General features: G+C 44.5%; 1 protein-coding gene across 2 annotated transcripts in view; it reads right to left on the bottom strand.

Annotated features, from left to right (window-relative positions):
- The window catches only part of DACH2 (dachshund family transcription factor 2), a 321981-nt gene that overhangs the window by 137357 nt on the left and 157082 nt on the right, over window positions 1-27542 (bottom strand). Inside the window, exons 2-3 of one of the 2 annotated variants that reach the window (XM_034424031.3) lie at window positions 23650-23765; window positions 4989-5060 (exon numbers count right to left, since the gene is read on the bottom strand). In XM_034424031.3, coding sequence (XP_034279922.2) covers window positions 4989-5060; window positions 23650-23765 — 188 coding nt within the window. The remainder of the gene's footprint in view (window positions 1-4988; window positions 5061-23649; window positions 23766-27542) is intronic. The other variant, XM_034424032.3, reaches the window with a different exon arrangement.

Below are 27542 nucleotides of genomic sequence, written 5' to 3'. Positions count from 1 at the left end.
TCTTTACAAACTATTTGTGACTCATCTCGGGCTGTGAATGAACAGAATTCACAGCCGTTGAAATAAAGAGAGGGTTTTTGGGACTAATCGTGTGCTTTTTACTGTCTCAGGAAGCCTAGGTCAGAACAGAGATGGCATAAAAGTGTGAAAAAGCAGGGAGGCTGCAAAATTTCTGGTGAGATGATTTTACAGGGAAAGACATAAAGCTGCATGCATACGGTAGTTTGACCCGTCTCTAAAAAGTGGGGGGACATTTATGATGAAGCCTATTAAAATACAACATTCCACGGGTGTTCCAATTACTTTTAGCTTCTGTTTATAAACATTTAGCTATTCATGCAAAGCTTAAAAAAAAAAAAATAGCAGAAAAATAGCAGAATCCAAAGATGAAAAGAAAAAGAAAAAAAACCAGCATCCTCTCGTAACCAACTTAGTTTGGTTTTATTGCCTTTTAAACAGAAAACTTATTTTCAAAAATAATAGGCTTAAAATGCATCTGCCCAAATCCCAGATGAATGCTCTTCACCCCAACCTACCCCTTTCGAATTATTCTTTTTTATTATAATTTCAATTAGCAGGTTCTACTCTTGCTCTGAGATTCAAATGGATTTTTTTTTCTTTTTCTCGGAAGGAAATTAAAAGATTATAGAAGCACCAACGAGAAAAACAAACAAAAAAAGAAACTAGCTAAATATCTAGTTTCATGTTTTACCCTCGGAACAGAGAACATAGGACATGTTCAACTTTTTTTGCAAAGTACAAAACGGAGACTTTTTTTTTTTTTGACTATCATGAACATGTTCATTCTACCATCCACGACTAACTGCTAATCCAGATGAGCCAGATGTGAGAACATCCATCTTTTCCCATACATTAAGCCGTTCTATGGCCACTTCTATTCTCCCTCTTTGCCCTCCTAACTTTGGGCCGGTTGAAGCATGCAGATCTTTCATTCTTTCGATGTATCTGTCAATCGCCCCAAATTGGACCTTAAACCTGATAGGACTGTGATGGCGAACCTATGGCACAGGTGCCAGAGGTGGCACGCAGAGCCTTCTCTGTGGGCACATGCGCCATCACCAGCTGCTCTTCTGGTTTCTGGTGAGCCAGCCAGCTGGTCTTCGTGGGGGCCGGAGTGCCAGAAAACGGCCTGAAAACAGCCTGAAAAACGGGCAAAAAACAGGCCATTTTCTGGGCTGTTTTCAGGCTGTTTTTCAAGGGTGTTTTCAGGCCATTTTCCAGGCAATTTTCCGGCAATTTTCTGGGCCATTTTTTGGGCGATTTTCAGGCCGTTTTCCATGCTGTTTTCAGGCCATTTTCTGGGCCATTTTCCACGCTATTTTCAGGCCGTTTTCCAGGCCGTTTTCAGGCCATTTTCTGGGCCATTTTTTTTGGGCTATTTTTGGGCTGTTTTCAGGCCATTTTGAGGCCATTTTCTGGGCTGTTTTTCAGGCTATTTTTCAGACCATTTTCAAGGCTGTTTTCAGGCCATTTTGAGGCCATTTTCTGGGCTGTTTTTCAGGCCATTTCTCAGACCATTTTCCGGGCCATTTTCCGGGCCGTTTTCGGTTTCTGATGCCCAGCGCATGCATGTGCATTCTGGTTTGGGCACTTGGTGCCAAAAGGGTTTGCCATCACTGTGATAGGACATGATGGAAATACTGGTAGTCCTTGACTTACAACATTTACTGTTCAAAGGGCACTGAATAAAGTGTCTTATGACCGTTTTTCACACTTACAACAATAGTAACATCCCCATGGTCATGTGATCAAAATTTAGCTGCTTGGGAACTGGTTCATATTTATGATGGTTGCCAAGTCCTGGGGTCATGTGATGCCCTTTTGCAACCTTCCGACGAGCAAAGTCAATGAGGAAGCCAGATTCACTTTACAACCACATTACTAACTTAACAACGGCAGTGATTAACTTAACAACTATGGCAAGAAAGGTTGTAAAATGGGGCAAAATTCGCTCAACAAATGTCTCAGTTAGCAACAGAAATTTTGGGCTCAATTGTGGTCGTAAGCCGAGGACTTCCTGCAGCCTATTTCCATAACTCAAGTAACTTCATGAGTATCTACGACAAGTCTTCCTATTCCTACATCACCAATTTGAGATTAATAAATCATAAAAAGCTGGATTTTATAGCAGGATTACAAGTATGGGAGGTGCAATCTTGAATTTGTCTCTCAGATATTTCAAAAATCCCAGCACATTCAAATAGCATATTATGCCGTGGTTTGCTTAACCAATGTTTACTGAATAAACCACTAATAACCGAGACTATGAAAGCGTATCCTAATCAAAATAAGTTAGAAGTGTACAGGTAGCCCTCAATTTACAACCATTCATTTAGTGACCATTCAAGGTAACAACAGCATTGAAAAAAGTGACCAATTCTCACTCTTGTGACCATTGCAGCATCTCCACAGACATGGACAACTTGCCGCAGCCAACTCGCCATGGGACTATGTCACCATTCAACAATTCAATTCAATTATTTAAAATAATGTAAAAATTATTTTCTTTTCATTCGCATTTCAGTCTCTCCCCCTCCTTTCGCATCCTTTCTTTAATGATTCTGTTCCACCATTTCTTCGATATTAGTCTCGCTCTTGTCCCGCGGCGAGTTGGCCTAGATCTTCTTGATAGCCAGCATGTACATAGGACAGCTGCACTGGCCCAACCTTATGTGATGATTCATGTAAGAGCTGTGGTTTGAATGCAGCATTGCTGTTCTGCCCCAGCTACGGATCCCAAAGAACTCAGCACACACAAAGTCCGTTCAAACCTTAGTTTACTAAATAAACCAGTTTTTTACAACAACAACTGTTAATTAACTGCATTAACAGCCGCCAAGAATTCAAAGAATAATACCGAAAGCTTACTGTGGTTGGCAGAATGCCCAGAAGCAATTTGCAGGAAGCTGATAAGATAAGCAAGACAAAACACAAAGGTATGTAAACGAAGTTGTTCCCTGCAAATTGCTTCAGTTGGCGTTCCTCCTTAAATAGGCTAAGGGAGTGGCCAATTAGCCCAAAGCCTTACTCTCAGGAGACCTCCTCCTGAGGAGCCACTCCTGCCTTTTGGCAGCTCTGCATGCCCCTGCATCAAGAAGAGGCTCCTCCTCTTCGTCCTCTTCACTTAAAGGAGCTTCTGGAGGTTCTGAAGGCCCTGGCTGAGTCCTTGCCTCTGGCACCATATCTTCTCCAGCCTCCTCATTCTCTGACTCGAGTGCCAGCTGCCCAGACTGCTGGCGCAGCACCACACCAACCTCCTCGCTGTCTGAATCAGCTACTAGCTGCACAGGCCACAAGAATTGCAGGCTAATTCTGCCGACTGCCAGCAGTTCGATTCTGACCGGCTCAAGGTTGACTCAGCCTTCCATCCTTCCGAAGTTGGTAAAATGAGGACCCGGATTGTTTGGGGACAAGAGGCTGATTCTGTAAACCACTTAGAGAGGGCTGCAAAGCACTATGAAGCGGTATATAAATCTAAGTGCTATTGCTATAGTGATCATCGTTTGTAACCTTCCCAGCCAACTTCCAACAAGCAAAGTCAATGGGGGAAGCCAGATTCGCTTAATAACCACATGATTCACTTAAGAACTGCAGTGATTTGCTTAACAACGGTGGCAAAAATATCGTAACATGGAACACTACTCACTTAACAAGTGTAGCAATGGGGATTTTGTGCTCCATTGTAGTCGTATATACTTCATGACTGGAAAAACAATTTTAAAAACTCCTTTTCTCTGATTTTAATATACTGTCAATTCAATTGTCCCAGCTTCACTTCTTCTCAGATTACGACTTTATCTCATGTAAAGATGAACAGAACCTGGGTCTGGAAAAACTGGGCATCCTTGCTTTTCAATTTCCAAAAAAACTGGGTAGCATCCCATAATATTGTTTAATATTCTTCCATATAAAGAATTGTCCCCTTGGGCTTTTACCTAATGAAAGACACACTCCCAAACATCTTTCAGAATTGTTCCGTTGTGGTTTCCTATGGCCAATTGTAGAAACAAATTCTTCCTTTTAATCAACTCCAACCGAAAGTAGCAACAGCTATAGCACATAAGACTTATATACTGCTTCACAGTGCTTTATAGCCCTCTCTAAGCGGTTTAGAGAGTCAGCCTCTTGCCCCCAACAATCTGAGTCTTCATTTTACCGACCTTGGAAGGATGGAAGACTGAGTCAACCTTGAGCTGGTCAAGATCGAACTCTTGACAGTGGGCAGAATTATCCTGTAATACTGCATTCTAACCACTGGGAGGGAGGGAGGGAGGGAGGGAGGGAGGGAGGGAGGGAAGGAAGGAAGGAAGGAAGGAAGGAAGGAAGGAAGGAAGGAAGGAAGGAAGGAAGGAAGGAAGGAAGGGACAACAGCATTTAGACTTATATACCGCTTCACATTGCTTTTCAGCTCTCTCTAAGTGGTTTACAGAATCAGTCTATTGCCCCCAAACAATCTGGGTCCTCCTTTTACCCACCTCGGAAAGATGAAAGGCTGAGTCAAACCTTGAACCATTCAGAATCGAACTCCTGGTAGTTAGCAGTGAGTTAGCCTGCAGTACTGCATTTTAACCACTATGGCTTTTATATAGCAATAGCACTTAGACTTATATACCGCTTCACAACCCTCTCTAAGAGGTTTACAGAGTCAGCCTATTGCCCTCAACAATCTGGATCCTCATTTTACTGGCCTCGGAAGGATGGAAGGCTGAGTCAACCTTGAGCCAGTCGGGATCAAACTGCTGGCAGTGGAATGCAGAGTTAGCCTGCAATACTGCATTCTAACCACTGCGCCACTACAGCTCTAACAAATCAATGCCTCAGAAAAATCAAACTCAAGGAGATAGATGTGAGAGAGAGACGTTTGTGGATGAAAGAATAGTCAATACCAAAACCTCATGCTAACAGCTCCTGCTGCAGAGAAAAGAATGTGTTAAGTCACAAAAGACACAAATAGGAGGAGTAAACACCTTGTATTTGAAGAGTCTTGAGCTCTGCAAACTTTACGTGGCTTTCATCAGGGAAAAACAAAGTCCTTATGTCTGTAAAGAAAAACATTGTTAAAAGCATTGATACAGTATGAAATGGGAATATTCTAATTTAAGGAATAATGGCTGAGCTTAACCCTGCACTGAATATATATATATGTTCCTCTTGGCTTCTAAGTGCTCACTAAGAAAGGATTTTTTGAAATGACCATCAGAGCATTAGAATTTCCTATATTATGATTAACACGCTCTGATGCTAAGGATTTCTACTCCCCCTCCCCTCCTGGAAAGAAATCTGTTCCAAATGCAAAACACAAGCAGAGGAGAGGCGTTTCAGTTTTACTTTCACAGCAGCAAGCAGCTTTACTACAAAACAGTTGAGCTAAGCAAGGCTGAGGGAGAGAAGGGGAGGGGAGAGGCCGATCGTCACTACTCATTAATTTTCAAACTGTAAGTGTAGATTTATCAAGCCCAATCACATAGTTTCATAGCGGAGCATGGGTATTCAGCTAGTTACTAAATAATGCTCTTAATATCTTCGTTTATCTTCTGCCATCCATATGAGTGCCCAATATCCATTTTCCTGCCTGTTTTGATCCAATTCCCACCACCCAAAGTTGTCTCCACCAGTTTTGGATTAAAAAAAATAATAGTACAAGTTATCTAACATACTGTATCTCAAATATTGGCAAGCCACAAATGTTTGGTCAGGAGAGCAAACGGAACTTCAAAATGAAATGCCGCAGTAATATCTTTCTAACAATGCTAACAATAGGTTGTACAAGGTGAAATAATTACAACGACAAAGGACCCTTACAACAATTATCCATAGGATCATAACCAGTGCTACGTTCACATTGATTGACCTCTCTGTCTGTCAATGGAAGGATATTTAATTTAGATGAAGCAGAACTGAGGGGGGAGAAATAAACACAAACATTTACGGTGCACTTATCTCTTGATCATTAAAGAGTGAAATAATAATAATGGGTAATTGTTCTTGCAACCCTAACCCTGTATTTCAATCTCAAATCATGCTTTTAGTTTGAAATACCTGGATTCCAATTTCATCAGATTTATTCTACGATTGTTCCAGCTACTCCGGAAGTCTCTGGAACTCTGAGCTGAGCTGAAAATACTGTGTTGCTCAGAAAATAAGCCTGAGTCTTATTTTCTTTTAGACTTGAAAATAAACATTTGGGCTTATTTTCGAGGTGGTCTTACTTTTTTTGAGGTGCAGCCAGGCCAGACTCGGTGAGCTGGACGCGCCGTGGACGCATCGTCGCCTCCATTCCGAACCTTTAGCATGAGGAAAATGGGGAGGGGGATTTTCCTGCCTGCCATCCTTCCCTCGGGTTGTGCTGAGCTTGAGGAATGGATGACAGGCAGAAAAATCCCCCTCCCCATTTTCCTCCCATTCTCCAAAAAGCCTCCCGCGAGCTTCCCAAAAACAAGGGAAAAGCAAAGCAGCTGGCCGCGGAGCTGTCAGCTTCGGGGAAGCGGCCCAACAAGTAGAAGCGCTATGCCCAGAAAAAGAAGGGCAAAAGCGGTATTTGCGCTACCCCAAGGGGCCAGCGGGCTACAGCTGCAGCCGGACAGTTGCATACCCCCCCCGCACCGCCACTTGTGCTGGCCACGGCCATCCCCCCAGGCTTATTTTTAGGGTAGGGGTAATGTTAGGCCCACCCCCCAAAAATTAGGGTTGGGCTTATTATTGGGGTGGGTCGTGTTTTTGGAGAAACATGGTACATGTGTTCTGAATTTGGAAAAGGGCAGTGTGAAACTTAGGCATAGTTAAGAAGAGTGTTAGGATACTTACAGGGAAGATTAATTTGAGGGAGGGAGGGAGGAAGGAAGGAGAAACAAGGAGGAAAGGAGGGAGGGAGGGAGGAAGGACAAGGGAGGAAAGGAGGGAGGGAGGGAGGGAGGGAGGGAGGGAGGGAGGCAGGGAGGGAGGAAGGAAGGACTCAAAGGACAGGTCTGGAATTTTCTTCTTAACACAATAATCATTGTGACAGTAAACTTGCTATGGTGACACCTGTTTTATATCCAGAGTGGATTAAGTTGTGCTTATTTTATGCAGAGAAATTTTTAAAATATCTTTAAAGCTCTAAAGAGCCTTGGTAGTACAGGGGTTTAAGGCACCCTATTATTAAGCTTATTAAGACCAGCTGCCTGCAATTACTGCACGGTTCGAATCTCGCCAAGGCTCAAGGTTGACTCAGCCTTCCATCCTTTCTAAGGTAGGTGAAATGAGGACCCAGTTTGTGGGGGCAATAAGCTGACTTTGTATAAATATACAAAAGTATGAAGGCTATTGCTGAGCACATTGTAAGCCGCCCTGAGTCTTCAGAGAAGGGCGGCATATAAATCAAATTAAAAAAAAAAAAAAAAAGCCTTAGATCCAGGGTAGCCACACCTCTTATTGATGGAGAGGGCCTTCTCAGTATCCCAAGTGTGAAAAGAGCATACTTGATTAGGACAAAGTTAGGATCTTCTGCCTGGCCACCCCAGAACGCTGCAACTCCAGGTTGGCAATTTTATGAATGTGAAATTAATTTTAATTTTACAGAGTTCCCTGGACTTTGTACACCATCCTATGCTGTTTTATTTCAGAAATCAGTACAGAGTTCTGTTATGTTTGCTTTTCGGTAGAGGAAACTGGGAAGTTCTTCCTTAGGGGAAAATGGTCTAATAAATTCTGTGCAGGAGATTGGACTGATAGGTCTATTCATACCTGCCCTGGGCAAGGGGTTGGACTAGAAAACCTCTAAAGTCCCTTCCAGCCCTATGATTCTATCTTCATTCCTACACTGTGACTCTATCTGCTAATGTTCTTCATCAAAGGATTTGATTTTAGGGAGAAAAAACATAGTTTCCGTAAACAACACAAAGCATAGATCAGTGAAGGCTAACCTTTTTGCCATTGCATGCCAGGAGTGGGGGAAGGGGTTGTTAGGTGGGGTCGGAAGTTGGCAAATGGGCCGTTTTCGGTCTCCGGAGGGCCTCCGGGTGTGTGGGGGGGGAAGGCAGTTTTCGCCCTCCCCAGGCTCCTAGAAAGGCTCTGGAGGCCGGGGAGAGAGAAAAACGGGCCTTCCCCACCTCCCACGGTCCTCTGGAGGCAGGAAACAGCCTGTTTCCCTACTTCTGGGGGGCCCAGAAGATCCGAAAATCAGCTGGTGTGCCGGAGCTGAGTTCGCATGCCCACCGATATGGCTACATGTGCCACCTGTGGCATGTGTGCCATAGGTTCGCCATCATGGGTTTAGATGCTAACTGGCAACATCTTCCAGCTTTTAACATTTTTATCAGGAATTGTGTATTTGTGTGTGTCTGTGTGTAATTGTTTCTTCTAAGTGATTTTAGCCTTGTAGTCGTCCCCACCTCCACCTTTTAAACTCTTTAAACTGTGCATTGATCTCAGAAGTTCTATAAACAGCAATGCACTGGGCTCAAAATAAGAAAAGAAAAAGAAAATCAGGATAGAATTTTTCATATGAATAAATGAATACATGTTCATTGATCCATCCTGAACAGCAAACAATTTCTGACAGAACAAGAACTGTCTCTCTCAGCAGCTATTTGTCCCAGATGGATCAGAGGTCTTCTTCATATGTTCTAGCTAGCCCAAGCAGCAGCTATTCCACAGGTTTACAAGTTACGGAGAGGAAGAACTAACGTGGCTTCTTCTGTCAATTTAATTATAATTTCCCAATTCTTTGGCACCACTGTTCCCATACTAGCCAGCAACAGCAATTGCTTCAACTGATTGTATCCAAGAGAGATTCTTGCGGGGGTCCTTGATGCTCTCTGAGCTTGGTGGTTTTCTTACAGACGTCTTATTACCAAACTAGGTAACATCATCAAGGCTAGATGTTAGCGCAATGCTAGCACTGATGATGTCTATGGGGATTCTCAGTCATCCAGGTCGTAGTTGTCCCAAAAGGTGTTTTTTTTCAAGAGGCAACTGGACTTTCTGTTTTTTTCTTTGAAGATATTTCTTCAAAACGTCTTCTGCTATCTGTTATCAGGTAGCACCAGGTCTGCTGGGGGTTCATGGGGATTCGGGAGAACCTCTAGCTAAGATTCTGTGCAGATTCTATATTTTTTTGAAGCCTGAAATAAGCGCTTGGCCTTATTGCCATGCGCTCAAAAGCCCGATTGGGCTTATTATCAGGGGATGTCTTATTTTGGGGTACAAATAAATATTTGTATTGATATACTAATTTATCGCAAATACCCAGCATCTGGATATTTGCAATCCTTGATTTCCTGCTCTCCGATACTCCTGTTCTTTTATAGGCCATTCTTCTAGCAATAGCAGAAAAGAAGAATAAATACAACATTTAAATAAATAAAACATTTACCGCAGTGTACTCTAGCTGAGATATTTCCCCCGCTTTTCTCTCCTTATTCTCTGCCTTCCAAACCACACTGGCTGCCCCCTCTCGAAGAATATGTTCTCGCTTATGTAGGTCAACCCTACACTGGGATGATGAATAAATCGGCAGTGACAGGTCCTTTGATATTTTAGCATGGTTTCCCACAGATGGAACACATCCAAAGGCCAGGGTGCTGACCAATTCACATTGGCTAAATAGATCAACTGAAATAAACATAATAAACGCAATCGTCATGAAAGAAGACCGTTTCACGCTCGTTGAAGACTTGACTTATCGGAAGTGGCAGTTCTCAGGACTCTCAGACGGCAGTTGGCTTTGCCACTTGACCAGTGGACAGATTTCACTTCAGTGACCAGGAGAGGAAATTTTCTGCCTGATTTCAGGGTAATTTAGTCACCTGCTCCGGGATAACCGCAGCCAAGTCAACGGCACTTGGCTAAACACCAAAGGTGCGTTGGGATTCACAGGGCAAAGGTGGGGTGGGGGTGGGGGTTTGCATACGGGAGCTGAAACTATTGAGATGTTAATGACGGTAGAATATAGTCCATGTTTTGTTTTTGTTTTTTACAGCTTTCCTGTTGCATATTTTCTTGGTTTAGAAGACAATGATTCAGGAGAGAAATGCTACTGGTTTGCTCCGGTTCGGTTAAAAAAAACGAACCGGTATTTCCGACGATCAGCTGTGCCACACGGTATATATTCGCTAGAAAGCAGGAAATCGTGCTTTCTAGCAAAGCTACATTGTGCGGCACAGCTGCTCCCTTCCCTCGCTGTTCTACTTACCTAGTGAAGTCTCCTTTTTCCGCGTGAAGCGCACAATTGGCACACACCGCACATGCACAGGCAGCAAACTGATGGCGATCCACGGAGGATTTCACCACTGCAATGGTTCCACTGGCTCCCTTAAAAGCTGGTTTAGGCAGCCATGAGCTAGAAGACTGGAGCTGAAAAGAGCTCATTTCTTTCCATTTACAAGGAAAGCATTCCAAACATGCTTTCTCCAGAACTCAGGAATGGCAGGCTCCCACACAGATCAGATGTTCCATTTTGGGTAGTCAGCCAAGTAAACAGATCCATCTGAAATGTCTAAACCAGCCGGTTTGAGGAGAGGTACATGTGTTAACAGGGATTGTTTAGCTCAGCAGACCCCAAACTTTTCGGCACCCGGGACCGGTTCCGTGGAGGGTGGTTTTTCCATGGACCGACCAGGGGGGAACATTGTTTTGCATACTGCCTGGATCCCACGCATATGAGAATGAGACTTTGCTCGTTTGCGTGGCCCAGTTTCTGGAAGATCACAGACCAATGCTGGTCCGCAGTCCTGGGGTTGGGGAACCCTGATTTAGCTTCAGGGGTGGGCTGCTGGGGGTTCGCAGGGGTTCGGGAGAACCTCTAGCTAAGATTCAGTTTGGAGAACCCCCAAATCCCACTCCTAGCTGGCCCCGCCCACCCTGCCCCTCCCCTCCCAGGAGTCCCCACATGGCTCGTTTTGGATGCAGGTAAGTGCAGGGCACACCCAGAGGCTTGGGGAGGGCAAAAAAAGGGCCTACCGGAAGTTTAGGAAGGCCAGAAATGGGGCCATTTCCAGCCTCCAGAGGGCCTCTGGAGCCTGGGGAGGCCGTTTTTGCCCTCCTGGAAAGCTTCCGAAGCCCAGGGAGGGCAAAAACAACCCCCCCCCACCCTGCTGTGGTGCAGGAGGCCGAATAGGCCAAACCCACGATGGCCACGCCCACCCAGCAACCGGGCAGAGAACCCCTTGCCAAAATTTTTGAAGCCCACCCCTGTTTAGATTGCTTATCTTATCCTCTCCAACCTAAATATGAGCAATCCAACAAGGAAAGACTGAAGTTGTCCACTTTTGTCACAGTTTCTTTCCCCAGCTATGGATCAACCAATACACCTAGATCAAAATTCTTCATGTTTTTGGAGATTCTCAATCATCTCCAGGTTTGGTTCTGAATCGAAGAAGCTTCTTTGGATGAGAAGCAAAATGTTTTCAAGGGAAAAAAATCCCAAGAAAGTCCAGTTGCCTTTTTGAAAAAGCACTTTTAATACATTTAACATTTAATACAACACTGTACTTGAGCAAAAAATGGTTCGGTTGTGATCGGCATATGTGGGACTGACCGGGGTAGATGGTAGGGGTGACACTGAAATATAATTGTATCGTATTTTATTTATCTACATATTAAATTATTGTATTTTATTCCAATCTCATTTTAAAGTGTATCTTAATTCCAAATTTTAAATTGTATCTTAATTCCAAATTTTAAATTGTATATTTATTCCAATCTCATTTTAAATTGTATATTTATTCCAATTCCATTTTAAACTGTTTTTATCAGATTTTAGTAATAATTTGTGTTTGGAACTCTGCAGTTTGATATGGCCCATGGGCTAAATAAAGTAAACTAACTAACTTTTGGATCATTATCTTCATCTAACACAGGGGTGGGCAATTAATTTTCCCAAAGGGCCACGTGAGAATCTGGAATTGTTGTGGAGAGCTGCCATTGGTCCACCCTTCGTCTTTGCTGCCACTGGCTGAATGGGTCAGCCAAAAGGCCAGATGTGGCCCATGGCCCATGAAATACTTAGGTTTGATCTAACAGGACAATGGCAGGGATTTTAGCTGCCCATCCTATTTTAAAACAGAAGCTGTCCACAAGGCTATCTAGGAAAGAATTTGTGTTTTGCTGCTCAGCTTCTCTTTCATCTTTAGTTCCCTCTTTCCACTTTTAAAATCTACCTTAAGGAAAGCTACGCTATTGAGTTCTCATGCTTTAAAATATGTACACATATTTCAATAAAAATAGCCCAAGTAAAGCTTTAGCTTTGTTGGAATCCTGCTAAATGCACTTTATTGAATTTTCTGTTTCCAGTCAAATATTTCATTTTGATTGGTTCTGGGTGATTGGAAAAAGTTTTTCAGATATTTATAGTTTGAAGCTCACATACTTGTTTGACGACATGAAACGCTGCATGAGATCTTCAGAATTTAGGGAAGTTCGACTTCTTTCCAGAACATTCAACTGATTGGTGCCCTTTAGTATAATTACAAAATAACCCATCCCATCAGGGGTGAAATGCTCCCAGTTCAAATCGGATCGCCAGATACAGTAGCGATGGTGGCAGGTGGTTCGGAGAACCAGTAGCAAAAATCCCTGCTCCACCCCCACATGCCCAGCTGAGCCGCGCGAGCATCAGAGGCTGTTTTTTTTTACTTTTAAAAGCATTTTTTCTACAACCTCTTTGGCCGAAAAAATGCTTTTAAAAGTAAAAAAAAAAAAAGCCTCTGATTATCGTGTGGCTCAGCTGGGATCATCAGAGCCTTCTGAATGCATTTTTTTCTACAACCTCTTCGGCCGAAGAGGTTCTAGAAAAAATGCTTTTAAAAGGCTCTGACGGTCCCAGCTGAGTTGCCTGATCGTCAGAAGCTTTTTTTTCTTTTAAAAACAAACAAACAAACAAAAAAGCTTTTAAAAGAAAACAAAAGCCTCTGACAATCAGGCAACTCAGCTGGGATCGTCAGAGCCTTTTAAAAGCATTTTTTTTTTTGCAACCTCTTCGGCCAAAGAGGTTGTAGGAAAAAAATGCCTTTAAAAGCCTCTGACGATCCCAGCTGAGCTGCACGATAATCAGAGGCGTTTTTTTTTTACTTTTAAAAGCATTTTTTCGGCCAAAGACATTGTAGAAAAAATCCTACTCTACTCTACTCTACTCTACTCTACTCTACTCTACTCTACTCTACTCTTATTCTATTCTATTCTATTCTATTCTATTCTATTCTATTCTATTCTATTCTATTCTATTCTATTCCTATTCTGCTCTGCTCTGCTCTACTCTACTCTACTCTTACTCTACTTTATTCTATTCTATTCTGTTCTGTTCTGTTCTGTTCTGTTCTGTTCTGCTCTGCTCTGCTCTGCTCTATTCTATTCCTACTCTACTCTACTCTACTCTACTCTACTCCTATTCTATTTTATTTTATTCTATTCTATTTGCAAGAAAGGTTGTAAAACTGCACAAAATTCACCTTACAACTGTCTCACTTAGCGACAGAAATTTTGGGCTCAACTGTGGTCATAACTCAAGGACTACCTGTTATGCTTAGATTGTAAAATGCCCAGAGAGTGCTTTAAAACACTATGGGCTGGTAAATAAAGACTAAATGCTATTGCTATTGCGTGTTTTATTAAACTGGAAGATGTCGTTGTTTTGATTGCTGGGTTTTAAACTTGGTCACATTACTCAAAGTGTATTGCTGTGAGATGGGCGTCCATGTAAATTATTTAACAGAGTTGGAAGGGACCTTGTAGGTCATCTAGTCCAACCCCCCGCCCAAGCAGGAGACCCTACACCATTTCTGACAAATGGCACTCCAATCTTTTCTTGAAAGCCTCCCGTGATGAAGTTCCCACAACTTCTTCCTTCACTTGAAAAACTTCAGTTAAAAAATGTCTATCGAGATTCTCAGTCATCCAGGTCATGGTTGTTCTAAAGATGCTTTTTTTCAAGAGGCAACTGGACTTTTAAATAAAGGCCTACTCTCAGCCATGGAAATTCATTGAAGATTTTAAGCCAGGGTCTCTCACTGCAACCTACCTCACAAGAAGGCTGTTGTAGGAATAAAACCGGAAAGCTGAATTCTTTCTACTCGGAGAATGACCTCGTAACACCTGCACAGGGCTAGGGTTTCAACTCATTTTCTCTACATCTGTGCCGGCCTAATTTCAGCCACGTTCTCCAAAAGATCAAAAATCCACGATCTAAAATCCCCCGTCTGTTAATAAAACAGAAAGGTGACCTTACCCAGCATAATAAGTCACTGAAGAAATCTTCTTTCAACACGTTGAAAGGATTTCACGAAGGTTAACGCCTCTTTGTTTTAGCCGAAGGAAGCTCGGCTCTACATTATAAGATCTTTCTACGCTGGCTTCTAAAATTTTATCCACTGGAAAAAATTACGATCCAGGCTGATTTCCGACTTCCAAAAAGTTCTGTGCGATGCAAACTCACTCTCTCTCTCTCTCTCTCTCTCCCTCTCCCTCTGTCTGTCTGTCTCTCTGTGTCTCTCTCTGTGTGTATGTCTCTCTCTCTCTCTGTCTGTCTGTCTGTCTGTCTCTCTCTCTCTCTCTCTCTCTCTGTGTGTGTCTCTCTGTGTCTGTCTGTCTGTCTTTCTCTCTCTCTCTCTCTCTGTGTGTCTGTCTGTCTGTCTCTCTCTGTGTGTGTGTCTCTCTCTCTGTGTCTGTCTGTCTCTCTATGTGTCTGTCTGTCTCTCTCTCTCTGTGTGTGTGTGTCTCTGTCTCTGTCTCTCTCTTTCTTGTCTGTTCCCGCTCTATTTTGGTTACTTAAGTCTGTCCTGAGGAAATAAATGCTTTTTATAACAACTATAAGGCCCCTTACAATTCATAAATACATGGAATAATTACTTTCTGGGGAAGTCGCTCTAATCTAATTTACTGCATTTTTATAGAGTGGTAGACCAATGTCTTATTTGCGGCCTGTCGAACAGGCAGCAAATTATGGCAGGCGTAACATTAAATGCTGCGCCATAAAGCAAATATTTATCTAATTTGGGATTCTGTACATCTTTAAAGAGCAAGATGGCTGGCTTTTCTTCCATCCAAAGGAAGTAAGTGCCTACATTATTCCTCTCAGTTGTGCAGACTAAAGGAGGCATGCCTCACTATCAATCAAGCCATTCTACAAGGTGCCATTATCACTAAAGATTTGTTATTATAACACACAGCCCACGTTCTAGTAGAGGGACCAAGATAATACCTTAAGAAAAGCCCAGTGTCTGAGGTAAATTCATGCAATAAACAAGGGTTTTAAATCACAATGGTGCATTCAAAACAGAGTGAATGACCTTGGCTGATTCAGAAAGCTAAGGAGGTTTGGTTCTTGATCAAACTTCAATAGGAGACCATGCGGGAACTGTTGGTGAAGCCACTTCTATATATTAAGAAAAGTGCATGCTATGGATTTGTGCAGGAATCAGTTTGGTCTAGGAAGCAGGAGTTCTAGTCCTTGCCTTAGGCGAGGGCCAATCTTCAGGAAATGGTGAATTCTAGTCCTGCCATGAAAGCTGGCTGGGTAATTTTGGGCCAATCACCAGGAGATGGTGAATTCTAGTCCCGCCATGAAAGCTGGCTGAGTAATTTTGGGCCAATCACCAGGAGATGGTGAATTCTAATCCCGCCATGAAAGCTGGCTGAGTAATTTTGGGCCAATCACCAGGAGATGGTGAATTCTAGTCCTGCCACGAAAGTTGGCTGGGTGATTTTGGGTGAATCACCAGGAGACGGTGAGTTCTAGTCCCACTTTAGGGATGAAAGCAGCTGGGTGACTTTGAGCCAAATTCCAAGAAAATGAGTTCTAGTCTTGCCGTAGGCATGAAAACTGTCTAAGTGACTTCGGGCCAATCACCAGGGAACTGTGAGTTCTAGTCCTGTCTTAGGTACTAATAAATCACAAATATAGCTTCGGAGTTATAGAAAACTAGAGAGAGATCTTCAGTTGTGGACACTAGACTGGCTGATTTCTGTCAATAAACAATAATCAATATAATCTTTTCACCCTGAGTCAATATCCTTACCAGGGAACTTGGTTATAGCAAGCAAGATAATGGCAGGCAAGATAATGGCACTGCTTTTAAGTGAAGGCAACAACGGGTATCCTAAGCCAAAATACTTTATAAAGGTAAAGGTTCCCCTCACACATATGTGCTAGTCGTTCCCGACTCTAGGGGGCGGTGCTCATCTCCGTTTCAAAGCCGAAGAGCCAGCGCTGTCCAAAGACGTCTCCGTGATCATGTGGCCGGCATGACTAAACCGCAAAGGCACATGGAACGCTGTTACCTTCCCACCAAAGGGGGTCCCTATTTTTCTGCTTGCATTTTTTACGTGCTTTCGAACTGCTCGGTTGGCAGAAGCTGGGACAAGTAACGGGAGCTCACCTACATTACGCGGCACTAGGGATTCGAACCGCTGAACTGCCGACCTTTTGATCGACAAGCTCAGGGTCTTAGCCACTGAGCCACCAAGTCCCTCAAAAGGTGTATGTAAAAAAAAAAAAAGGCAGGAAACAGGACCACGGAGAGTTCCTTGTGAGACTTCAAATGTTTTTCCATGAGATCATAAAACAAAGCGCAACTTACCTAACAATTGCTTCACTTAGCAATAAAAATGTGGGGCTCAATTGGTCGTACGTTAAGGACTACCTATATTCTGGAAACACCCCATTCATCTCTCAGGGCTCAAAGAATCCTATAAGAGCAATGAGTATTCCTATACCAGAGATGAAGGCTTTGGAAGAAAGGAACAAAAACATCCCAAAACAAAATGTCCTTTGAATTGTATATGTTGAGTCCTTGAAGTTGTGGCGCCATCCATCTGCCCTCTCCAATTTAGCTTGTCGCTGGTCAATATCATAATGGCAGTTTGCAGACGCTGATATTACACGCCCGATGTTTTCATTATCTGATAACAATTTTAATAAATGCACAGATTGCCCTGCAAGACCTGCAAAGTGCCACGCCGAAGCTTATTGGCTGCAGAGTGCGAGCTCCTTCTCGTATCGGTGTAGTCCGAGGGGGCAGCAGATGGAACGGAAGCGAAGGGAAACAGAGATGCCATTTATCACAATGACAGAAATGCGGGTAGCATCAATCCTTTCGCCACAGGGGTGGTGGCAAAGCCAAGAGGAAGGAATCCCAAAAAAATCTGGACTTTTGTGCCACTGGGCACAACCTCGATGATGCTTGTAACTTAATGACGTTATTAGCCTTAGACATTCAAACACGGGGAGTCCTTGACTTATGACCCGCAATTGAGCCTGAGATTTATGTGGCTGAAGTGGGACATTTGTGAAGTGAGTTTTGCCCCTGTTTTACAACTTTTCTTTGCCGATCCACAGAGGGGTCAAAGGTCGAACACAACTGAATGGCTGACGATGACAATGAATGCAGCCATGTCCCCCATGTCCCCCACAATTACCATATTTTTCGGTGTATAAGACACACTTTTTGCCTCCCCAAAAGTAGGTGGAAATGTCTGTGCGTCTTATACAGTGAATGTTGCTGAAGCCTCGCCCACCTGCCAGCCCCCAGCCTTCGGCCTCTGCCTCCCAGCAATTTGCCTCCTTGCAGCAAACAGCAAACAGCCTGGTCAGCTTCAGCACAGTCTGATTTAGCACAAGCAGCTGATTTAGCACAAGCAGCTGATTAGCGGTTGGATCTGTCTCACAGAATACTGCCTATTAGCTGTTCCAGGCTGCGGGGATTGCCGCAGCCTGGAACAGGCTGAAAATGTGATGTGCGGAGGCCAAAAACGGATGCGTGGAGGCCGAAAAAGGGGCACGTGGAGGTGGTGATAGGCTGCAGTGGTGGCGATGGGCGATGGCGATCCCCACAGCCTGGAACAGCTGATAGGCGTTATTCCAGGAGGTAGATCCAACCACCAATCAGCTGCTCGTGTTAAATCAGGCTGTGCTGAAACTGATCAGGCTGTTTGCTGTTTGCTGCAAGGAGGCAAATTGCTGGAAAGGCAGAGGCAGATTTTCCCCCCTCTTTTTTTCCTCCCCAAAAGCTAGGTGCATCTTATAGTCCAAACAATACGGTATATTAGCACACAACATCTGGCTTCTAGGTATCTATCAACAAAGCATAACGTAGGATCCAAGTCGAAAATAGATACAGGTAATCTTCAACTTACGACCACAATTGAGCCCAAAACGTACATGGCTAAGTGAGAGATATCTTAAGTAAAGTTACGACATTGTATGACTTTTCTCGCCACGTTTTGTTCAGTGAATCGTTGCAGTTGCTAAGTTAGTAACGCGGTTGTTAAATGGATCTGGTTTCCCCATGGCCTTTGGCTTCTGAGAAGTTTGTGTGATCACACAATCTCGGGATGTTACAACCGTCATAAATATAAATCAGTTGCCAAGTATCTGAATTTCGATCATGTGACCACGGGGAGACCGCAACAGTCCTAAGTGTGAAAAACGGTCAGTTACCCAGATGAAGAGTTGGAAGGGACCTTGTAGGTCATCTAGTCCAACCCCCGCCCAAGCAGGAAACCCAGTGTCTTCAGTGACGTAGTAACTTTGAATGGACACTAAATGGACAGTTGCAAGTGGAGCACTACCTGTACAAGTAGACTTCGAGTTACAACAGGGGTGAAATGCTTCCGGTTCGGACCGGATCACCCGATCCGGTAGCGATGGAGACGGGTGGTTCGGAGAACCGGTAGCAAAAATCCCTGCCACCCCCCACCCCCCATGCCCAGCTCAGCAGCACAATCATCAGAGGCTTTTTCTTTTAATTTTTAAAAGCATTTTTTCTACAACCTCTTCGGCCGAAAAAATGCTTTTAAAAGTTAAAAAAAAAGCCTCTGATGTTCGTGCAGCTCAGCTGGATCATCAAAGGCTTTTAAAAGAAAAAAACCCTTTTTTCTTTTAAATGCCTCTAACAATCAGGCAATTCAGCTTGGATCGTCAGAGGCATTTAAAAGGAAAAAAAGTCTCTGCTGATCAGGCAACTCAGCTTGGATCGTCAGAGGCATTTAAAAGAAAAAAAACCCTTTTTTTCTTTTAATATGCCTCTGACGATCCAAGCTGAGTTGCCTGATCGGCAGAGGCATTTAAAAGAAAAAAAGTCAGCTGGGATCGTCAGAGCCTTTTGAAAGCATGTTTTTACAACCTCTTCGCCGAAGAAGTTATAGAAAAAATTATTTTAAAAGTAAAAAAAAAATAATTGACCATGCCCACCCAGTCACATCACTCCCTCCCCCACCAAGCTACGCCCACAGAACCGGTAGTAACAAATTTTAGATTTCACCACTGAGTTACAGCCATTCATTTAGTGACCATTCGAAGCACTGGAAAAAAAAGTGGTTTAACTAAAGATGTGCCCAACAAAATACTTCTCACTGGCGCGATATATTTTTTTTTCTACAGGCAGTCCTCCACTTACAACCATTCACTTAGTGACCATTCAAAGTTACAATGGCACTGAAAAAAGGGATTTATGAACGTTTTTGACACTTACAACCGGTTGCAGGAAGTGAGTATTGCTAGTCTAAAGAAAAGAAGGACTGGGGAAAAGAAGGACTATCCCTACATGATAGCAGTATTCCAGTATTTGAGGGGCTGCCCCAAAGAAGAGGGGGGTCAAATTATTCTCCAAAGCACCAGAGGGGCAGGAGAAGAAACAATGATTGGAAACTAATCAAAGAGAGAAGCAACCTGGAATTAAAGAGAAACTTCCTAACAGTGAGGACAATTAACTAGTGTAACAGCCTGCCACCAGAAGCTGTGGGTGCTCTATCACTGGAGGTTTTTAAGAAAAGAGTGGACAGCCACTTATCTAAAATGGAATAAGGCAATGATGGCAAACATTTTTGGCACTAAGTGCCGAAAAGTTCACGCAGGAACATCACAGGTGTGTGCGCGCACTCATAGGGACCGTGCTCTGGAAAAGCAGAACTTCTGGGTTCTAGCGTGCATGCGTGCCAGATGATCAAATGGCCGGGGCACATGCGCAGGCCAGTTTTCGGCACTTCCGCACACACAAAGGGATCACGCTCCAGAAAAGCCGAACTTCCGGATCCTGGTGCACATGCACACCCAACAATCAGTTGGCTGGAGCACATTTGCACACTGGTTTTCGGTACTGCTGGGCATTCGAAGGACAGATGATCGTCACGCGAGCATGCGCGCCAGAAACCAGGTAGACAAACAGGTGAGGCCGTGTGTGCCTGTTGTGGCCCGCCAGCAGCCTGTGCGGATTGTTGCTGATCCCGACGACGAGGAGGCTGGTGTGGTGCTGCGCCAGCAGCCTGTGCAGCCGGCGCTTGAGTCAGACAGCAAGGAGGCTGAAGAAGATGTGGTGCCAGAGGCAGGGATTCAGCCAGGGCCTCAGAACCTCCAGAAGCTCCTTTAAGTGAAGAGGACAAAGAGGAGGAGCTTCTTCTCAATGCATGGGCACGCAGAGCTGCCAAAAGGCAGGAGTGGTTCCTCAGGAGGAGGTCTCCTTGAGAGTAAGGCTTGGGGCTAATTGGCCACGCCCTTAGCCTATTTAAGAAAGAATGCAGCTTGTAACAAGCTGCAGGAAACAACTTTAGTTCGCTAATCATCGTGTCAGGATTTCTTTGCAACCTTGCTTCTGGGCTTTCTGCCAACTCCAGTAAGACTCTGACTATCTTATCTGTGGAATTCTGGCAGGCTGTTAAGAACGCTTATTAACAGCCGCTTAAAAACTGCATTATTTGAGTAAACTAAGTTTTGTTCAGAGTTTGTGTGTGCTGTGTTCTTTGGGATCTGTAGCTGGGGCAGAACAGTGCCGGGCGACATGGCTTGGCATGCCACTTTGGGCATGCGTGCCATAGGTTCGCCATCACTGGCATAGGGTCTCCTGTTTCAGCTGGGGGTTAGACTAGAAGACCTCCAAGGTCCCTTCCTGCTTTATTCTGATTGACTGTGACGGGCAGACTCCATTATGGTTGTAAGTGGAGGAACTACCTGCAGTAGAACCGTTCAGCATCTCCTCCCCTTGTTTGCGAGACAAACGGAGGGAGAAAGAGGACAAGAGATGGATGACTGACACCTTGTCACTGTCATGTGAAGCTTCTTTACAACGCTGCTCTTTTCCAGATGCGCTTACAAGGATGTTTAAAGATTCATTGTTGACATGCAAACACTGGCCGTGGTTTTTGCATCTGTTGCGGGAAACATTAATGTTAACAGCGATGATTTCCACCGTGAAGCGTGGAGGCTCTGAAGGCGAAGACAGCATGGAAGTGAAACAAGCATGATTCCTCCTCCTATTTCATCTGTAGGCCAGAGCAAAAATCTGCCATGGCAGAGCTGCTGAATGTCAGGCTATGGTTAATGGCTCAGGCGATAGTTTTGCGGGACTGAGTCCTGCGATGTGTCTCCGCTGTTGTTTATTTTAGTATTCCAAGGGTTGCCGCAGAGTGACAAAATGCGTATCGTCTGCATCTTGAAATACTGTACATGTGGACATCTCAATATGTGATTAGAGTTGGGAAGCATGATTCATAACCAGCCATCATAAGCTATCACTATTTCCCTTGGCTTTCCACATCGGCTGCGGACAGCAGACGGGCGGGCATGGAATAATTCAAAACCGCTCGTATTTCTCTGTCTCTTTCTTTCTCCTTCTCTCTCTCTCTCCCTCCTTCCTTCCTTCTCTCCCTCCCTCTCCCTTTCTTTCCTTCCTCCCTTCTCTCTCTTTCCTCCTTCCTTCCTTCTTCCCTTCCCTTTCCTTCCTCCCTCTCTTTTCCTTCCTCCCTCCCTTCCTTCCTCCTCCCTCTCTTTCCTTCTCTCTCCGTTCTTTCCTTCTTCTTTCCTTCTTTCCTTCTCTCTCCTTTATCCTTCTGTCTGTTTCCCTTCCTTCTTCCTTTCCTTCCCCGCTCCCTCTCCTTCCTTCTCTCTCCGTTCTTTCCTTCTTCCCTTCTCTCTCCTTTTTCCTTCTGTCTGTCTCCCTTCCTTCCTTCCTTCCTTCCTTCCTTCCTTCCTTCCTTCCTTCCTTCCTTCCTTCCCTCCCTCCCTCCCCCTTTCTTTCCCCCTTCCCTTTTCCTCCTCCTTCTCTTCCTCCCCTCTCCTCCTCCTCTCTTATTATTTTGATGGGAATTGTAAGGATTTGGATTACTTAAGATTCACTGACATTGTTCACACAAGTTGTCAACTTACAACCATTCTTTTTAGCAATCATTCAAAGTTACACAGGCACTGAAAAAAAGTTACTTACGACCTCACGCTTACAACTGTCACAGCTTTCCCACAGTCACGGGATCAAAATTCAGGCATTCAGCAACCAAATATTTATTTACGACGGTTGTGTGATCGCCATTTGCAACTTTTCCAGCCGTCTTCCAACAAGCAAAGACAACATGGCAAGCCAGATTTGATTAATGACCACGCTGATTCATTTACCATATTTTTTGGAGTATAAGACGCACCTTTTTCCCCCAAAAAAGAGGGTGAAAATCTGGGTGTGTCTTATACTCTGAATGTAGCCCTGCCCAGCTTCTCAAAGGAGGTTTCAGAGGCTGAAAAAAGCATCAGAAACGAAGCTTCAGAAAAAAAGCCTCCAAACAGAGCCTAAGAGGCTTTTTTTTCTGAAGCTCTGTTTCGGAGGCTTTCAGAGGCAGGAAAAATAGTTTTTTCTGAAACAGTGTTTCAGAAGTTTCAGAGGCAGACAAAAAAGCAAAAAAAAGCAAGGCACAGAGCTCACAACCAAGGAACCTGCTGCTAAAATTCACCTTTGGGAACAGCTGATTGGGGGGTATTCGGAGAAGCCGATCCACCTGCCGATCAGCTTTTCACTTATTTTCCTCCCCAAAAACTAAGGTGCGTCTTATACGCCGGTGTGTCTTATACTCCGAAAAATACTGTAACAACCGTGGCCAAAAAGATAGTACCATCAGGGGCAATCCACTTTTAAAAAATGCCTCGCTTAGCAACCAAAATTCTAGTCCTAGCTATGTTCGTAATCTGAGGACTACCTGAACTCCACAAGGCTCTTTATCTCAAGTAAGAAGAAAGGAAAAATAGCCCAAAAGCGGTATATAAGTCTAAGTGATATTGCTATTGCTGCCCTCCGCCACCTCAAGCTCCCCACTGTCTAATCACGGAAGAGGTCTACCAAGACGTACAACCGCTTGCAAACTATACTACCCAGCTTCGTAGGCTTTTCTCACGTTGCAAATCCTGAGGCCAAAAGCCACTGGCGTCTTACGAAGCTGGCCTTCACCTCCCATCCCCATGATCGCTGGTTTCTGAATTTGGAAGAAAACAAAGAGAAGAAAAATACACCCTCCCCACAGATACCAGGCTCTTGAAAAGAGTCCCTTCCCAGTCCCTTCCAAAGCTCTGAGATCAACCTTTCCCCATATCGTATGACCGAGGCATCTTAATGGCACTTTCCCTTTAAGGAAATTACGATTAATGAAGAGCTAAATTGCAAATCCATTAGGTTTTAAGTCAGCTCAGCAACGCCACGTGGGGTGAGGAGGAGGTGGGGGTGAAGGGTGGGGGTGGGGGGGGACTGGAGAGAGGTTTCATGAATGCTCAAGAAATCCAATAATGTAACCTCTGGTAAAGCTTGAAAAAGCCCTGAAGGACAAGGCAGTTAGATCAATATTAGTTTATTTCAACTGCTGCACAGGACAACGAAAGCAGGGAGAGAAGCATCCAAAGGATTTTATTACCTGTTGGGGAGATAAGCCCCGGCGATAAGAGGCCCGGCACTCCGTGGGGAAGCAAGCGCGTGTTCTCTTGTATCGCAACCCCCAGAGAGCGCTTGGGGGGTCTCCCCGGTCGTGAACTGTTGAAACAAAAGTGAAAATAAACTTTAAGTGCTCTTTTGTCAAAAGGATTTGCATCAGCAATGTACTTTGCATCGATTTTTTTTTTTTTTTCTTAAGGCCGTGACCAGCCGGGTCCTTGCTTGCTGGTTTCTGATTTCTGCTGTCGGAATTTTAACTCTTTCTGGATTCCAAAGTGACCGGTCAATCACCCATTACTTGCAGGCAGGGGTGAAAATCCAGCAGGTTCTGGAGAAACGGTAGCGGAAATTTTTGAGTAGTTTGAAGAACCAGCAAATATCACCTCTGGCTGGCCCCAGAGTGGGGTGGGAATGGAGATTTTGCAGTATCCTTCCCCTGGAGTGGGGTGGGAATGGAGATTTTGCAAGATCTTTCCCCTGGAGTGGGGTGGGAATGGAGATTTTGCAGTATCCTTCCCCAGGAGTGGGGTGGGAATGGAGATTTTGAAAGATCTTTCCCCTGGAGTGGGGTGGGAATGGAGATTTTGCAGTATTTTTCCCCTGGAGTGGGGTGGGAATGGAGATTTTGCAGTATTCTTCCCCTGCCACGCCCACCAAGCCACACCACATCACGCCCACCAAGCCACGCCCACAGAACTGGTAGTAAAAAAATGTGGATTTCACCACTACCTGTAGGCATCCTTAAGGTTTGGTTAACGTAGGAGAGGGACCAGGCTGAGCGCCCGAGGGAGGAGTCAAGGGTGTCATTAGTTTGGAATGCCTTTGCAGGGCGCAAGAGATCTAACTCCTCCAACCCATCTTGAATTCCATTGACTCTTATGTCCCAAAGGTGCTTTTTCAAGAGGCAACTGGACTTTCTTGTTATTCTTTGAAGACATTTCGCTTCTCATCCAAGAAGCTTCTTCAGCTCTGACTGGATGGGTGGGGAATGGAAGGATTTATATTCCTTGCAGACAGCTGGTCATTTGCATTTTAGAAAGTCACTGAGTCCACCATCCAGTCACAGCTTGATGAGTTTCTTGGATAAAAAGTGAAACGTCTCCAAAGAAAAACAAGAAAGTCCACAGTTGTCTCCGTAGAGTAGAGTAGAGTAGAGTAGAGTAGAGTAGAGTAGAGTAGAGTAGAGTAGAATTGAATAGAGTAGAGTAGAGTAGAGTAGAGTAGAGTAGAGTAGAGTAGAGTAGAATAGAATAGAATAGAATAGAATAGAATAGAATAGAATAGAATAGAATAGAATAGAATAGAATAGAATAGAATTCTTTATTGGCCAAGTGTGATTGGACACACAAGGAATTTGTATTGGGGCATATTCTCTCGGTGTACATAAAAGAAAAGATACATTCGTCAAGATCTTTAAAAGGGCACCTTTGGGACAACAATGACCTAGATGACTGAGAATCTCCATAGACATTGATTCTTATCGACCACCAATTTGCCTTGACTGTTAGTAGTTCAGATTCTTGTTTAGGGATAGCATAGAACAGCGATGGCTAACCTTTCTCTCATTGTGTGCTGAAAGCTGGCACCCATAATGCAATGTGCCCCCGTAGAGCATGCACACACAAGCCCTCCATGCTCCTCCCACGTATTTGCGCATGACCTCCCCGCCCCTCATTTTTGGCCTAGCAGGCCTCCCTGCAGCCTCCTGGGCCCAAAAACAGGCCATGGGGGGAGGGCATGCCACTCACCCCACGCGCCATTTTGGGCCTAGCAGGCCTCCCTGCAACCTCCTGGGCCCAAAACCTGACCATGGGGGGGGGGGGTTGCACCCCCCGCGTTCCCATCCCCCACACATGTGCACGCAACCGTCCCTCCGTGCATGCACATGTCTCCCGCATGTGCCCCACTCCATGTGCATCCCGAAAATCAGCTGGCTGGTGGAAGGCATGCATGCACATGCACAGTAGAGCTGAGCTGGGCGACGGCTTGCATGCCCGCAGAGAGGGCTCTGCGTGCCAGCTGTGTCACATGTGCCAAAGGTTCACCATCACGGGCATAGAATAAACCTGTGCTCATTTGAACATCCCAGATTCTGGTGTTTCACAGTGAAAGGGTGCAACAAAAAATGTAAGGGACATCGCCTGTGAGCAAATAAAAAGACTAATTATTTCCTTGCTCCTGATGATTTGAGGCAGGGGTGAAATCCAGCAGGTTCTGACAGGTTCTGGAGAACCGGTAGCGGAAATTTTGAGTAGTTCAGAGAACCAGTAACGGAAATTTTGAGTAGTTTGGAGAACCGGCAAATACCACCTCTGGCTGGCCCCAGAGTGGGGAGGGAATGGAGATTTTGCGGTAACCTTCCCCTGCCACACCCACCAAGCCACGCTCACCAAGCCAGGCCACGCCTACAGAACCGGTAGTAAAAAATGTGGATTTGACCACTGATTTGAGGCCACTTTTCTGCTCAACATGTTCATTCTGGTGTAGCTTACTTTTTATTTATTTGTTTGTTAAATTTATATGCTGCTCATCTCACTCTGCAAAACAATTCTGGGCAGCCTACAAGTAAAATCATAAATATTAAAAATATTTACAACATTAGATACAGAAATAGAGCATCAAAGGCGGGATTATTTTGAGTCTTCTAGCAACCCTGTAAGGGAGGCTGTCGAGCCCTTTTAACTCTGGAGAGTCCTATGGAATACAATACAGGATAACATGATATAAAATATGTTGCACAGATCAATACCTTTCATCCCATCTTGGTTTCCAGCCAGAAGAGACCTGATCTTATGCGAGGCCTCAAATCAATTATTTTTCACTTCTACGCAAGTCCACATTCAACCATGTTCAACAAATGAGTAGGAGCCTCACTGGATAGGACTTACAGAAGGTGAGTTTTGCTTAAATACCGAAGTTCTCGCACTACGAGTTCAGACATTTCTGGGGGCTTGCAAAAAAAACAACAACAAAAAAAAACAAAACAGCATGATCATTTTTTAAAAAGTTTTGTCACTGATCATCCCAATACTTTGGAAGACTGTGCCTCCCCAAATGTACCAAAATGAATATCATTTTGAAATTCACCTTCTGCAAGGCAACTTAACAAATAGCCAAGACATTCATACTGTTAGAATTTTTTAAAGCCTTTAATTATAATTTTCTTTCCTGCAACTTAATTCCATTATGTCATGTTCAGTAATCTTGGATACTAAGGAACAGGTCCTGTATCCATCCATCCTTCCTTCCTTCCTTCCTTCCTTCCTTCCTTCCTTCCTTCCTTCCTTTCCTTTCCTTTCCTTTCCTTTCCTTTCCTTTCCTTCCTTTCCCTTCCCCCTCCCCTCCCTCCCTCCCTCCCTCCCCCCCTTCCTTTCTTCCTTCCCCCTCTCCCTCCCTCCCTCCCTTCCCCCCTCCCTCTCTACCCCCTTCCCTGCAGTGGTGGGTTGCCAGGGGTGAAATCCAATTTTTTCCCCTACCGGTTCTGTGGGTGTGGCTTGGTGGGCGTGGCAGGAGAAGGATACTGCAAAATCTCCATTCCCACCCCACTCTGGGGCAAGCTAGAAGTGGTATTTGCCGGTTCTCTGAACTACTCAAAATTTCTGCTACCGGTTCTCCAGAACCTGTTAGAACTTGCTGGATTTCACCCCTGTGGGTTGTCTGCGGTTCAGACCGGTTCGCAAGAACCGGTAGTAAAACCGGTGGGAGGCTCCGCTCACTGACCCGCATGTCATCGTAAGTGATCTGCACATGCACAGAAGAGCATGCGTGCAGGCACGGTAGTAAAGGTAAGTAGAACCCACCGCTGCTCCCCTCCCTCCCTTCTCTCCCTTCCTTCCTTCCCCCTCCCTCCTCTCCCTTTCCTTTCCTTCTCCCTCC

The sequence above is a fragment of the Pantherophis guttatus genome, chromosome 12, assembly GCF_059756535.1.
Source record: "Pantherophis guttatus breed Tessera chromosome 12, ASM5975653v1, whole genome shotgun sequence".
NCBI lineage: Eukaryota > Metazoa > Chordata > Lepidosauria > Squamata > Colubridae > Pantherophis > Pantherophis guttatus.
This window is presented reverse-complemented; position numbering and strand designations above follow the sequence as displayed.